Consider the following 15,615-nt stretch of genomic DNA (forward strand, 5'->3'; position numbering starts at 1 on the left):
GTCCTGCTCTCATGGTTTCCGTGACTTTGAACCCCGCGTTGGCCTCTGTGCTGGCAGTGGGGAGCCTGCTTGGGATTCTCAGTCTCTCCCTCTCCCTCTCTCTCTCTCTCTCTGCCCCTCCCCCACTCGCACTGTCTCTGTCTTTCTCCAAATGAATACATAAAAACTGCAGAACAACAACAGAAAAAGAAGACGCGGGTTTTGGTGTGATTGCCGAAACTTTTCTACCAACCGCCAGTATACCTAACGAACTGGTTGAGGCTTTCTGTTTTTCCTATAAAATCCCTTCCCTTCAGGTTTGCTTATCTTCTAACACCTAAAGTCTGCTCCCCCCTACCGACAACTTGCAGCCTGTACATTTCTTCCCCCTCTGATACCAATACCGCCGTGGTCAGACACATACATCGCTCCTGGCAGAAGCTCCTTGTCTCTAGATACCAGCAGGAATCACAGAAGAACTGTGAGAACTGCCCATTACATTCCAAGAAACATCACGCAACAGAAGAGCACCCAGAGGATTCTATTTTCCACTCCCTCACTGCAACCAGGTTCTGGGGCACCCGACAACCACATGGGAGGACAAGCTCCAAACAAGCTAGTTCGCTTCAGCTCCCTGGAGGAGAGGGTCGCTGGTTTGGGTTTTTTTGCCCAATACACTCTAAGCACTCAGAACAGTGCCTGCTATATAGCAGGTGCTCAATAAATATCTGCAAAATGAATCAATCAGACTACACCTAATTTGGCTTTCAAAGCTGGAAACACTAAAACCGGGTAAATAAATAATGGCTCCACTTGCATGCGACGCTTCCGGGCTGCCGGGGTTCCTTCGCAGCACGCTTTCAACTCAGCAACTCTGAGTAGTTAGAAAAGTAGAGGAAACTAACCACCAGGACCCTGGCGAGTCCACTGGCAATCTCCGGGGCTGCTTCACAAGAGAGGGGAGAGCAGAAATGAGGTTGCCTCTAAGATTTAAACCTTGAGATAAACACAGCATGAATCAGGGCGCAGACACACCGGAGATAGAAAAGCAACTGTACAGGAGAGACCTTAGGTACAAAGGAGGGGCTATGCCCTCGGAGGAGGCCCTTGGAGGAAGTGGCAGAAGGTCAGGAAGCCAACTTTAAATGCCCGTGATCCCTCTGACAAAACCATTCCCAAGCGAGTTTAGCATTGTGCCATTAATCTTTTGTATTCCATACCTTCCTTGGTTTTATTTTCTGGCAACACTTCCGACTATACTCCAGTAACCCCAACCCAGCTGACTGGTATGTGGTTGTATCACAATTAAAACACCTTTTTAGGGGCGCCTGGGTGGCTCAGGGGGTTAAGTGCCCGACTCTTGATTTTGGCTCGGGTCACGATCTCACGGTTTGTAGGACTGAGTCCTGTGTCGGGCTCAGAGCCTGCTTAAGATTCTCCTTCTCCCTCTGCTCCTCCTTCCCTACTCTCTCTCTCAAATAAATAAAGGAAATCTTTTAAAAAAAAAAAAAAAAAAACACCTTTTCAAAGGCTCTTGCAGCCCATGACCCTGGTGTGTATGGTTTTACCAGTGTCCAAAATACGCAAAGGGATTTTTAGCAGTCAATCCAGTTTTGCTAAAAAAAAAAAAAAAAAAAAAAAAAAAAAAAAAAGGGGCTTCCACAGTCTTTTAAGTACTAGGAGCCTCTAAACTCTAGAACTCTTGTTTGAAACTTAGAACTCAGCTACATAATTGTGGCCCAGAGAAGGGCGGAGAAAATTTAACATCTCAAACTACGGTCAGTGGGAGGTGTTTTAAGGGAACACAGTTGAGGAATATTCAGAAACTTGGTTTAGATGTTACTATAAATAAAAATGGAGGGGCGCTTGCGTGGCTCAGTCGGTTGGGTGTTTCCCACTCTTGATTTCGGCTCAGGTCATGATCTCTCGGTTCATGGGTTTAAGCCCCGAACCATGGGCCTGGGATTCTCTCTCCTTCTCTCTCTGCCCCTCCCCAACTTGCTTGTGTGTGTGTGTGTGTGTGTGTGTGTGTGTGTGTGTGTGCTCTCTCTCAAAATAAATAAACTTAAAAGAAAGAAAGGAAGAAAGAAAGAATTAAAACAAAGTAAATTATTTCTCCTTTAATTGAATTTAACCAGGAAAATATTTCAAGGGATGTGTACCTCTGGATTAGAGGCTTCTACCAGACCTAGAAGCCCTCCTCTGTCAAAATTAACCAATCGCTTTGCGTGTGTAACGATCCCACAAAGACCTGAGCAGCGTGAGCCTGGCCCAGCCTTCATAGTGGTGAGGCATGATGCTTGGTGCCCACAGTGAAGTTTGCTTCCTTGAGGTTTGGGCATTTTGAATGATGCCAGCTGGATCCTGGAACAAACTCAGCACATAAGCAAAATTCCTAAATTATATCAGAAAATCCCAATTAGAGAACAGAGACCTGGATCCAAAACAATATTTTAAGGAAATTAAACATCTAATCTGAGGCAAGTGGCTTCTTTAGGAAATACCCTGGTGTGAGTCTTATCCTTTTTCTGGCAGAGGCACAGTTTGGCAGACATGAGGGTGGTAACTGCCCAGCACTCATGGCTCCTTCAGATTGAAATCAGATGCAGGCCACCTTCTCGATGGAAGCTGATTAAACACACAGACGAAACCAGGTAATTACAAATGCATGTGCTGGGGAGTGGAAAGAAGGGACAGAACGGGACCTTCTTTAGTTTTTAAAGTGTTTTTCAAAGATGGGAACAATTTTATAAATAAAAAAGTGGAATTATGCCAAATATAGAAACAGATGTTTTGGATCATGAAGCTGCTGGGAGTTGAGCTTTCTTGCCTGGCGTCACCGGGTTCTGACCCAGGATTCAAGAGCTCTGGCTAGTTTTCCTTCTAGTTCCATTCTGAAGCTGTTCGATTCCATTTATTTCCCACCCACCCCTGGGACAGAAACAACCTTCAGCTGTAGGAAAGTACAACAAAGAACAATTCAAATGAGCTGGGGGGGAGGGGGACTATGTATTTTTACTGCTCTTAACATTGCATCACAACGAATGTGCAGGAACTTTAGCGCGACTGTTCAACAACAACCAAAATCTCCAAAGTGCATATTCCTTGGTAAAAGTTCATTAGAAAACAGACAAAGCGGTTTCCATTAATGTACTTCTCTTGGGTAGCTCTACCAAATTTCCTGTTGGCTCATCCATACTTGCAAGACTGATGCCTGACCAGGGGCATTCAGCCACTCAACAGTCACACTTCTGGGGACAGTGGAAAGTGTACAATCTTGTGAGTACCCTAATTTGATCATTCTAAGTTTCCAAGCTTTCTGCTGTTCACAAAGGTGGAAAGTGCAAATTGTGTCTAATACCCAGGGGTATATCAACGATGGTTTAACCTAATTTTATATTTTTCAATGCATGCTTTTTTAGATTCAGGCTAGTATTTCCTGATAGTTATCCATTCCTTTCTTTCCTCCCTCCCTACTTTCCTCTTCCTTTCTCTTTCTTTCTCCCATCCATCCATCCATCATATAACTAAGCTTCCCTTCCAGTCCTCTGAAGAACGATGCTGGCAATGGAATTACCGTTAACAGTGTGGAAAGCTCAAGAATACCATTTCATAGCAAATTTCATTCCCCAAATTCATGGCAAAGTCTTCCCTTATTTGTGATATTATTATTCCCTTTTTGGCATAAGGAATATTTTCCCCCGATCCAAAAAATGGGAGTCAGCCATAGACCACAGTTAGGCTGTGACTCAGATGAAGAAAATGAGGCTGAACACAACCCTCCCTTTTGCTAAATGTCCTAATACTACAGATGGAAAGGGAAATGATGAACGGAGCTTTTTAATGCCAGAGCTGCCTGTCAAAGATTGCTGCTACTTGGTTCCACACCAGCAATTCTCTTCCTCCCTAAGAACAAAATTATTTCCTTCTTCTTATTTTAGATACACAGAGAATGGTATTCCATAGCCCCACCTGCAAAATAATATCCTTGCTGGTTCTTACTGTTGGAAATTCCTTTTCCAGGAAACAAAACATGGTCTCCTGATTGCTCTAAGTTTCTCCGGGTCTGTACTCACCTAAAAGTCTCCAGAAAATGTCTACATGCAAATGATGCTCAATGAATGAAGTAGAATGATTACAATTAAAATTCCCCAAATGTAAAGAACTCTCCCACACACGGGCTTCAATCCACAGTAGGATCACATCTTACATTTGCACTGCACTGTACATTTTAAAACCACTTCCAAAGGGGCGCCTGGGTGGCTCAGTCGGTTGAGCGTCTGACTTCGGCTCAGGTCACGATCTCACGGTCCGTGAGTTCGAGCCCCGAGTCGGGCTCTGGGCTGACGGCTCAGAGCCTGGAGCCTGCTTCCGATTCTGTGTCTCCCTCTCTCTCTGCCCCTCCCCCGTTCATGCTCTGTCTCTCTCTGTCCCAAAAATAAATAAACGTTAAAAAAAAAAATTAAAGAAAAAAAAACCACTTTCAAAAACATTTTGCAGCTTGGGAAACTGAGGCCCAAAGAATAAGTAACTTGTACAGTAAATGATTTGCCTCAAGTCACACAAATATGAAATTCCACAGCCAAGGTGTGATTCACCCAGGTCTTTGGACTGCAAACCAAACACATTTCCCAAAGTGCCACACTCAGTCCATTTCACGTACTTCTTAGAGCCTGTTTTAGCAGGAATGAGGTAGGAAGGGTGCTTAATCGCTAAAAGCAAAGACAGGCTGGCACAGGAAGCAAGCGCACCAAAGACAAGGTATTCATGGAGTGCAGTGAAAAATGGCCGCCAATTTTGAATGGCTTCAGTCAGCCCGTCTTGGGTCTTACTTCCAACTCTGCCATTTGGTGGCCTTAAAACCACAGGCAAGTTTCTTAACCTCTCAGGGAGGTACCTGCCACACAGGAGTAATTACTGCATGTTGTTCAGGAGGATGTCAGTGCTAAGCACAGTGCCTGATGTTCAGAAAGTCCTGAATAAAACAGAAGGAAGTAGCACCTCCCGGCACTGGCCGGAAGAAACTATCTACAATCCTCCCACAGCACAATCTTTAGAATTAGAAAGCTCATTGCCCCATGCCTCCCTCCAGAGGCACTGACAACTACATTGTAGAAAAAACATTAGCCTACCTCCCCTTACACTTCATCAGTGACCACATTTTCTGTACCCTTACTGTCCTCAGACCTTACAAAGATTCACTGTTAGTGGCCATTTATTTCCCCACTTCTCCTTTTTGAATTCCCCTCGTTGAAATTCCCTCTAACTTTTGTTTTGATATACTACAATTCTGTTTGTTACACTGGTACCTCTTTTTTTCTTCTGTTTGTTCATTTCCCTCTAAATATTTGGCAAGAGGGGGAAGCTGGCGTAAAGAAAAGAAAATCTTTCGCTTCCTACGCTCTCCCTTGTCAGCCCTCATGGTTTCAACTATCAGCTGTAAGAAAATGATACTCCAACCTGTTTCTCCAGCCCTTAATTTCCTTCCTGAGCTACTATCAACTGCCAGTTCTGGAGCTCCACCAGGATGCTCCTGTCACCCAGGTCAGTATTCCCTAAACCTGATTCACTGGTGTGGTCTACTTTAGTTGTTGGCAACATTCAAGTTCAAGACTTTGTCATCTTATTGGAAACTCCTCTTTCTTTAGCCCCTGCAACAACTCAGTGCCAACCCCCATGGATCTTGCCTCTGTGGGTTCTCTTCCCAGGTTTTCAAGCTTATGGTTACTATCCAAGTTCCTTCCCTGCCCTTTCTGTTAGAATAGCTTCTTTGTTTTTTGTTTTTAATTTTTTTTTAATCTTTATTTTTGAGAGAGAGAGACAGAGCATGAGCAGGGGAGGGACAGAGAGAGGGGGAGACATAGAATCCAAAGCAGGCTCCAGGGTCCGAGCTGTCAGCACAGAGCCCGACGCGGGGCTCAAACCCACGGACTGCAATATCATGCGGTCTATACCTGTATGGGAACCTGAGCCGAAGTCGGATGCTCAACCGAGTGAGCCACCCAGGTGCCCCTGTTAGAACAGCTTCTTAACTGGTTTTTCATCTCTCTCTATCATTCATACACACACACACACACACACACACACACACACACACACACTGCTCACTTGGAAGGTGGCTTGGTTCTGATATACATCTACTCTGCATCTCTCAAGAACCTTACAAATTGAGTCACATAAACATTATGCTAGTTTTATAGATGTGAAAACCAAAGCTCCGACACGTAAGCCAATGCAAACCATTCAAGGTCCAGTGCTCCATCCACTATACTGTGAAAGTCTATGGATGCAAACACCTGGCCTTTTGATATGAAACAACAACAACAAAATCTTATTGTAACATGGAATCATAGTTTACGCTCGGAGAGCTCCAAACTGTTCCGGGATGGGTCTGACAGGATCATGACAGCCTTATAAGAACCATGCTGACAGACTCCTGTGCTATAACTACATGGTAACTAATTCTACAGTGTCCACTCAGGTGGAGTTTCTATTATTTGGAACCTAATGCACAGGGTCCACTGGGGGTAGTTCCGCCGTTTCTAGAAGGAGTAAAGAACATGAACCTCTCAGAGTGACTTGCTCAAACTGTCAGGTCTTAGCAGGTTCTGGAAATACAAAGTGTAAAGATTTGATCAGTGTTTTTCTTTAAGTGCCACAAAGATGTTCAACGTTAATGTAAACTGTGTAGTTCTGTACCTATGTAGGAAAAGTAAATAAAGGCCATTTTAATTGGAGGGGGGTGGTGGCTTTAATTTGGTGGCTTAAAACTCAAAACTATTAGAACAGTACAATTACTTACTCTCTGTTCTATGCCCACTTCTAGTCATTGCTTCGATCCCCTATGCTAGAATAGGTTATGGAGCTCAAAGAAGAGTTGTAGCAGACTGTTTGGAAATCGACCCAATCTGACAATGTTCACTGGGAAAAAACTATATGTGTATGTGAACCAGACATGAATACGAAAACATGAGAGTTTAAGATGGCGAGATTCGGCAAAATTGTTTGCTGGCAGTGTATTCTCGGTGCAAAATGTTAATACACTGGAGAGAGAGAGAGAGAGAGAGAGAGAGAGAGAGAGAGAGAGAGAGAGAGAAAGAGAAAGTATCATATTGCTTAGATGTCTGCCCCAAGTGCAGCATCGTTCTAGTAACAGTTGGTATTATAAACCTATACCTTTACCTATAAACCCAGGTAAACTTAGAGAACCAGGGAGGAATAATGTGAAGGAAGTCCAGTGAGGAAACAGATAGACTAATATGCCATCGAGGGAAAAAATTCCCGTCACGTGGCTATTGAGAAGGTGGCCTGAGAGGCAGACAGTCCGGGCTGAGGGCCAGCTCACACTTAGGGCTGAGACCCCGAGCAAAGGCCTCACCTCCGGGGACTCGGCTCTTCTTGGCTGCAAAACAAGGACAACAGCACTTTCTACTCTACCTGGACCCATAGGAAGACTAAATGCACCGAAGCACAGAAAGTATAAAAGGCAGTTTTTAACCACGCCAGGTGCAGAATTAAACTTTCGCTGTAGGTCTGCCCATTTCACCTCAGGCAAAACACACTTCCTGCCTCCTCGCCACCCCCACCTCCCGCCCCTGAACTATGCTGACCGGGATTTCAGGGCACCCAGGACAGCTGGCCCTGGTGGGAATCACCCCTTCTACCCTGAAGAGTCCCCGTCTGGATGATAAATCACATGGCCCTCCTACAGGTAATACCTGTGCCTATTTATTCCTGACTCTGCACTTCCTCCTGCTCTTCTCCCCAGTTCCATATTTTCAATCCTTGTCTCCTCTTTCTAGAAACATCTCCATTTTTTTTAAAATTTTTTTTTAACGTTTATTTATTTTTGAGACAGACAGAGACAGAGCATGAACGGGGGAGGGTCAGAGAGAGGGAGACACAGAATCTGAAACAGGCTCCAGGCTGTGAGCTGTCAGCACAGAGCCCGACGTGGGGCTCGAACTCACGGACCGTGAGATCATGACCTGAGCCGAAGTCTCAGCCACTTAACCGACTGAGCCACCCAGGCGCCCCAAAAAATCTCCATTCTTTACTGCCTACTTTTTCAGAACCACTAGTTTTCCGAAGCAGAATGGGCATTAGGTTCATTGTTCATGTGTGAAAACAGGTAGAAACTCTGAAATCATAGAAAGAAGTATACATGGGCATCTGTCCTTAACACAAATAGCTCAGAAGAAACTCGGTGTAGAGATCTGTTCTTCTGATTTGGAGCTCAGATTCCTTCTCGAAGTTCCTCTGAGGAGGAGAATACTATTTTGTGCATTTATATTATTTACATATGCATTTTTACAGATTTGGATGCTCTAGATCATTTGTGATCTACATAAGACATGGGTAATGTCTGTAATAGGGGGTGACTTCAAATTAAGGGAGAGAAGGGAGAAAAAGCCTTGTGGCAATCAGAAAGTTTAGCGTGTCTTGTGATGAAGGACTGTGGGAAGTATCAGTTGATAAAGATGCCTTGCGTTACAGCTCTCAGAACACTGTGAATTAAAATGTAGGTGTAAAAAAATCTAAACGTTGTGTGTCAACCATCAATAAAAAACAAAACCAAACAAAAACTTCTAAACAACCCTCTGAGGTAAGCAAGTAACATCGCATTCCTTAAGAAGAAATGGAGGTTGACAGGAGTGAAATGGCCCACCCAAGGACGCCTGATATGCTAATGAGCTGGAGCCAGAATTCAGGTCCTCCTCTCAGATTCCTTCTGCCCCAAGCACCCGTCTCTGAGCTTTGCTAGCCAAAGAGGACCATCAAATCGCCTGAAAATGGCCTTCAAGCGGTGTGACCATATAATTCATCATATAAACCAGAACACTTGAGAATAAAAGGGACCCCTCAGTAATCACAGGGGACAACAGGGATAAACTGGGATTGTGTCACTCAAACTGGGAGGTATGGTCACCCTGTACCCTACCTTTATATACTATCCTGATTTTCACATTAAACAGCATGATTTAAGAGTTTGTGCTCTGTTTACCCTTTCTGATTCAGAGACAATCTGTCTAGCTGGATTCAGTAACTGATCTGAGCTTCCTAAAATTTTTTAACTTGTGTTGTTTATGCACAAAAAATAAGGAAGGTTCCCTCTTCTACCAAGCCCCTACTCCCACTCCGCCCCCAAATAAGCTCCCCCACCCCCCCCCCCCCCACCTTGGGCAGATCAAAGCCAGCAAGTTTCTGAAGACTGTCCAAGTAGGATTATCTGATGTGTATTTCCCAACCCCGTCTTCTGGACTCCCTCTTCTTCCTTGACAGCCGACCAGTCATGAAATCCTGCCCATTTTATCTCAAGGGTTCCCAGCCAACATCTACAGTTTTCTCCACCCCCGGAGCCACTACCAACTATCTTCATCCCCATCTGCCTCCTCACACAGATTGGTCCCTCCTTTTAGTTTCCTCTAATCTCTCTCCACACGGCAGCCTGAGTGATCCTTCCAAAACACTCTCATAGCCCTCCTGTTTTCAAAACCTGGCAGAGCTTCTTTTCCCCACCTGTCCTCTTCTTCCTGCACAGAGGCACCAACATGCCCCTTGCCCAGGGAGACAGTGATGAGGTCACGGAGGGTGCAGTGAGATGGAGAGCAGCCGCTGACCAGTTCCTTATTGTCCTCTTAAATATCAGATGAAAGGAACTTAATTTCTGGAAGCTTCCACACTTAAACGTGTCAAGACGCTTATATTTGGTTAGTGATTTACCTCCTCTAATGAACTGTAGTCAGCATGAAAGCAGAGGTCCCCTCAGTGCCTAGCACCATCCCTGACATAGAATAAAAGCTCAAAACTTGGTTATTGAAAGAATAAATGAGTGGTACCTGGGTGGCTCAGTCGGTTAAGCGTCCGACTTTAGCTCAGGTCCTGGTCTCACGGTTTGTAAGTTTAAGCCCCACATGGGACTCTCTCCTGTCAGCACAGAGCCCGCTTCAGATCCTCTGTCCCGTGCCCCCGCCCCCCAACCGCTCTCTCTCAAAAATAAACATTATAAAAAAAAGAATAAATGAAAACATGGATGTGAGTGATTTAGAGTTATATGTATTGAATAACAAACTGCCCTGGGCAGGTCACAAACGTGACTTTTTTTTTCAACAAATGCCCATTAATTTCTTAGTGCAGTTTCTAAATCAATGTTTCCTACATTTAATGGGAGTATGTTCTTTTTCCAACCAATTACTATGGTGGCCAGACCTCTTACGTTCTTTTCTAAGAAAACAAAGAACAACTTATCAAACTTCTAAAACACAATACTATGTGGGCCTTATTTAGGGTTGAGTGGCTAAAACTCAAGAAAACCCCCTGCCTAGAACGACAGAAAAGAATTCTGAGAAGTACCTGTACTGTCTTTGCAAATCAGCTGGGCCACGCAGTCCCGGCCTAACAGATTCCCACCCTGGGGCCAACCATGTTGCATGCTGGAATAGGGAGCTCAACTCTAGCCCAAGGAAGCCAAAGTTGTTCTGGCTCAGTCCCAGAGGGGCTCAGGGAACTTTCAAAACTTGAGGTGATTTGCAAACATCACTTCTGGGGTGGCTTCTATCAGGTCATTTCTATGAAAAGGTGTATATTGCTCAGTGTGAGGGAAGGGCAGCGTCGAGAAAAATAACATGCTGGATTCAAAGTTTTGTCCCCCTCACAAAGTAGAAGGATTTCTGAGGGGGGAAATAAAAATATTTACCTATAAATGTGGGCAAAAGATAGAGCCCAGGCATTTAAACTTACCACCAGGCATTTAGACTGTTCTTGGACATTGTCATTCCTCAGGAGAATTCATAACATTAATTTAGGGCTACTGGATTAACCTTTACTTCTCTGTCAAGTCCTTGGTCGAACCATCTTTATCTTATAGACTCCTGTCCCAGTCTAGAGGGGTCTCAGCTTCATTCCAATGGATCTCTCTTCCATCTTTTGCTCTGCTATTCTCAGGACCGTGTTTACATTGCTTTCGAAGAAAAGAAACTCAATTATTCGAGGGATCAAGCCCTCCGTCCCACTCCAAGTCTTGAAAGAGGTACAGCAGGTTAAAATGAAGAAATCAGACCTAAGTTGCCTTTCAGGTTATCTGCATCCAAAAATGACCTTACTGGTCCTTATGGAAAGATCCTTGTTGTAGCTACGGAACACCATAAGGACTGACAGCATGCTACGAGTTCCAGCTTTGTTTCTGCCGTGTCCTAGCCATGTCAGGTGACTTTCCGCACCGGCAAGATGATAAAATGATCATGTCTCAAGGTTCTGGCCACTGTAGGAGACACTTTCATTCATAGTGACAACACGGTAAGAAGACCAAAGCTTTTAGATGCTTGGTGGCTTTCTCAAAGTCACAGAATTGTAAGAGATAGGGCCAGAAATTATATTTGGTCTTCTGAATTTCAAGCCCTTTCTCCTAGCAGAGTCTACCTTGAAACCCTTGGCAACATGTCGCTTAAGACAAGGGTAGTGCTATATTGCAGATTAAAGACAGTTCTAGATTAAAGTCTCCTAAGAGATCCAAAAAGAAAGAAAGAAAAAAACAACTGCTACAGAAGATCATTCATACCCAGGGTATTCTATCCTATCTACTACTTACAGCTACTAGCCGATACGCCGTAATTTTTTAAATGTCTATTTATTCATTTTCTGAGAGAGAGCGCATGAGCACACAAGCTGGGCAGGGGTAGAGAGAGAGGTAAGCAAGCTCTGCACCATCAGCGCAGAGCCCAAAGTGGGGCTCGAACCCACAAGCTGTGAGATCATGACTTGGGTCAAAACCAAGAGTCACACGCTTCACTGACTGAGCCACCAGGTGCCCTGCCATAGTCTTATGATGCTAAATGTTAGCATCAAGATCACATATTTTTCTGAGTAAGTATTAGGAATGAAAGCACAAAGCTCTTAGACACTAAAGGAATACAGCATTGTTATTTGCCAAATACAAAAACTTAGTTCTCAATTTCTTCTTAAACATTTACCTTTAGAATTTAGTGGCCTACAAAATACTCTTACCATACATAACCACCCTAATGTGTCCTTGTGAAAGTGATAATGTTTTAGGGAAGGCACCAACCATGCTTCATGGTATTACTAACTTAAATGGAGCAGGACAAATTCTCTCCAAAACACGTTAATAGACATTTAAAAAAAACACACACACACACACAAAACAAGATCCTTAAATATCTTAGCCACAAGATGCCAAATAAAATTGAATTTATGTCTAGCTTAATTCGACAACGGAAAAGTCAGCAGTTAAAGGGTAGATAAACTTCTCTTTGTCCCTCTTTTCCTGAGAAACTTTCCAATGTTGAAAATCAATTCCTTTTGTCCCCTTGTTATTCATCTGCTACACATTAAATAGAAACTCTGGGCATGGAGTGATTCCCGCAGGGTCTTTCATCTACAGAGAAGCCTGGTACAAATTAAATTCTTACTCTCCTTCACAAATTATAGATATGTATTGTAGTAGACCATTGATTTATCAGTTGACGCCCTTGCTAGTTCAGCTTGGTGAGACTAGCTCACTACAGCCCTTTATCTAAAGTTACTGCGGGGTGGCGGGGATTGTGGCACTGCATTCATTAATGCGAAGCATCACTACGTTGTTCCGATGTTACGGGCTCTATTTTAAATAGCATTGTTAGGTACTGTGTGTTAGTTACTTCCCAGATCCTTGAGCCATTTGGGCTATGTGTGCGTGTGTGTGTTTTAATATGCTGAAATAATACCAAATGATATTGTGACGACTGTGATGTTATGCTATGAAATGACTCGCATAATGGTTATTACAAATAAGGGGAGAAACAGATCGTGCAGAAAGATCTCTCAGAAATGTTGAATTGAGGCAGGTGCTGTTTTCACGCTGGACTTTAGGACCAATGGTTAAGGGGGTGGCTGTGATCCCAGCCATGTCATATCTTGGGAGAGCACGTTTGCACAGGACGTCTCTTTTAAACCCCTTGTATTAGAAGGAAACCAAACACACACACCGTGCGCATGCGCGCGCGCGCGCGCGAGCGCACACACACACACACACACACACACACACACACACACACACACACACTGACATACACGTGTGCCCACAGCCGAGTGCTAAGAAGCTATGAGAATTTCACTTGAATCTATTACCCACCAAATATATTAAAAACCTTTTCTTGGCAGAGTTGTGCTTTTAGACAACATTTGATCAGCTCTTACCATTGGATTCCACAAGTGCCGGGACACCCCCCCCCCCCCCCGCCCCCACCCAGATTATTCTCATTTTGCCCCTGCAGATCGGTTTGTCTAAAAGCCAGTACCCGCTTTTACTTGTGACCTCCTGGAATCAAAACCAAGTGCTCGGACTGGCGGAAACGCCCTGCGTGCCTTGGAAGCTCCCCCTAGCACCTCACCTCGCTCGAATCCTCCTGCTGATTGATGACGGCCAGCGCGTCCTCCGCCGCCTGCCGCTTGGCCTCAGCCACCGTGCGCTCCATCTTGGCGCGCTCGGTCGTGATCATGTCGTGGGCTTTCCGCTCGGCCTCAGACACGGCCTTCTGCAGCTCGGTCATCGCCTGGCGCTTCACCTCGTTGACCGCCTCCTCTGCGTGCGGGGCAGGCCACACGGGACAAGAGAAGATTTCCCTGTTAGCGCGGGACCTTGGATACTGATTGCTGGTAAACAGAATTCTATAGTACAGGCATGACTCTCAATCCCAGGTATTGGGCAGTTCTCCTGGCTGTCTAAAAAGCCAGCAGATTTTGGAAATTCGTTTAGGAAAACAAAGAGTGAGATTTTTTGTTTTCCCCTTTAACTTGCATGTCTGGGAATACTTTTTAAACTAATGTAGTATCACTACCACTTTTCTACCAAACCAGTACCTCCAGAAATGATTATGACACCAAACGTAAAGAGTTAAAGGACAAAACGACCACAAGAAACCTTTCTGGATAATTCAGACATTTACATTAAGGTGGTTTGCCACAATGCTATGGGGTAATATGCACATAGGGAGCGCATGAGTAAAGCTTTCAAAACAAAAATAGGAAGGGGAGGGACTTTACGCATCTACACGTATAAGTGCTAACAATTACTTTGCTGGTGAAACATACAGCACAGTAGTGAAAGGGCATTCAGATGGCAACTGAACAGTGTAGACCCTGTAAAGACAATCCGTGATGAAACAGATGATCCAGCTTCTCTTTTTCTTAAGGCATTTCTTGAGTAATGTGGATATATGTCTGTACAGACTGAATGATAGGGATTTTTAAAAATCATTTTCTCATTTCCATATTTTAAGCCGTCGTCCACCTATTCAATTGAACACATACACAGCTTCACCTAACCAACTGTTGCACTAGACAAATGTAATTGAACCCTACCAGAGGCCAAAACAATCAGGCCTGCCTGGAAACCTGCAAGGTGTCAAATTAGCTCTTTATTTTTGGCCGTGGAAAGGGTGCAAAGATTTGACTAATGTACAATATGAGATTGACAACTAAAACAAGTAATTTCCATTAAAAAAAATTAACTGTTCTAATTAACAAGGGAAAATATCCTCCCCCTAAATTAGTTTATCTAATTTTCATCTTTATTCAAAGCAAAATGACAATGATTAATTGAAAATTTAATAAGCAGTAATTATTAACTTGGCAAACCTAGTACCAATTAACACTCTATTAAAACTAATTATGACATGTTTCATTCAAGTGTTTGCACTTAATTGTTTCACCCACTTAAAAAGCACCTTAATTAAATGTTCTGTTTAATTAAAAACATAGATTCCTAATAAAAATGTTTTACTGTAGATTAAAAATGTAAGAGATGCAAATACTCCTATGGTTTCTTACACGTCTGTGGTTTATTCCACACATCTACAGTCCAGGACTTGAGGATCATCAGAAGCCTTCTACTATTAATTAGCTGTCATGACTTTTGTAGCTTCTGTCCCTTTAACAACATTATATCTGAAGTCCTTTCACTTGCAGTTTACTGTCTCCTATGTTTTTACAAACTAAAATATAAGGGAACGATCCAGACCGGAAATATTAACTAAAATATGTTAAGCCTTTGTTGGTTGCTTTAAGAGAGATGCCATTTAAAATCTGGACAGAAACAGAGCACTGCACAGAGTTGGAAGCACGTTCTTCACCAGGAGGTGAAAAGATGCCTTTATTACTCTACCGTAAACGACCTGGGGGACCAGGGAAGTACTGCCCTTCTAACTATACAGCCAGGGTCTAATTTAGTTTGAATATTCAAGGTGAATTAAAATTCTATCTAAGTGGTAATACAGGACAATAATTTTTGCTTACGATCAAAGCTGTAGCTTGACTAATTGTGTATGCAAATCAGGCAATTTATATTTAAATTATGCATTCCTATTCTAATCCCACAGGCATATACAGATCAGCAAAGAGAGTTGGTAGGACATGTGCAAGGTGCTTGAATATTTATTACCAACTGCAAACATTCACTGATCGTTTGAAAAAGAAATATACTGAAGAAAACACTCGGTTGTGACTTGAAAACCATCTTTATGTTGGATTTTTTCCCCAATTTGATGAAGAGTTTTCATACCTTTACAGAGTGTTCTGTTGCTTTTGCTGCTGCTTTTAAAAAATACTAATTGTAGGAGAAAATTGATGGGTCCTTCAACA

General features: G+C 43.4%; 1 protein-coding gene across 10 annotated transcripts in view; it reads right to left on the reverse strand.

The window, feature by feature from the left end:
• Nucleotides 1-15,615, reverse strand: part of RUNX1T1 (RUNX1 partner transcriptional co-repressor 1) — a 154,531-nt gene that overhangs the window by 17,079 nt on the left and 121,837 nt on the right. For 9 of the 10 annotated variants that reach the window (XM_042923327.1, XM_042923321.1, XM_042923328.1 and 6 more), the window contains one exon: nt 13,368-13,558. In XM_042923327.1, the coding sequence (XP_042779261.1) occupies nt 13,368-13,558 (191 nt within the window). Of the gene's footprint in view, nt 1-2,181; nt 2,375-13,367; nt 13,559-15,615 lie in introns of those variants that run through there. The other variant, XM_042923325.1, reaches the window with a different exon arrangement.

Source organism: Panthera leo, chromosome F2 (genome assembly GCF_018350215.1).
Source record: "Panthera leo isolate Ple1 chromosome F2, P.leo_Ple1_pat1.1, whole genome shotgun sequence".
Taxonomy (NCBI): Eukaryota; Metazoa; Chordata; class Mammalia; order Carnivora; family Felidae; genus Panthera; species Panthera leo.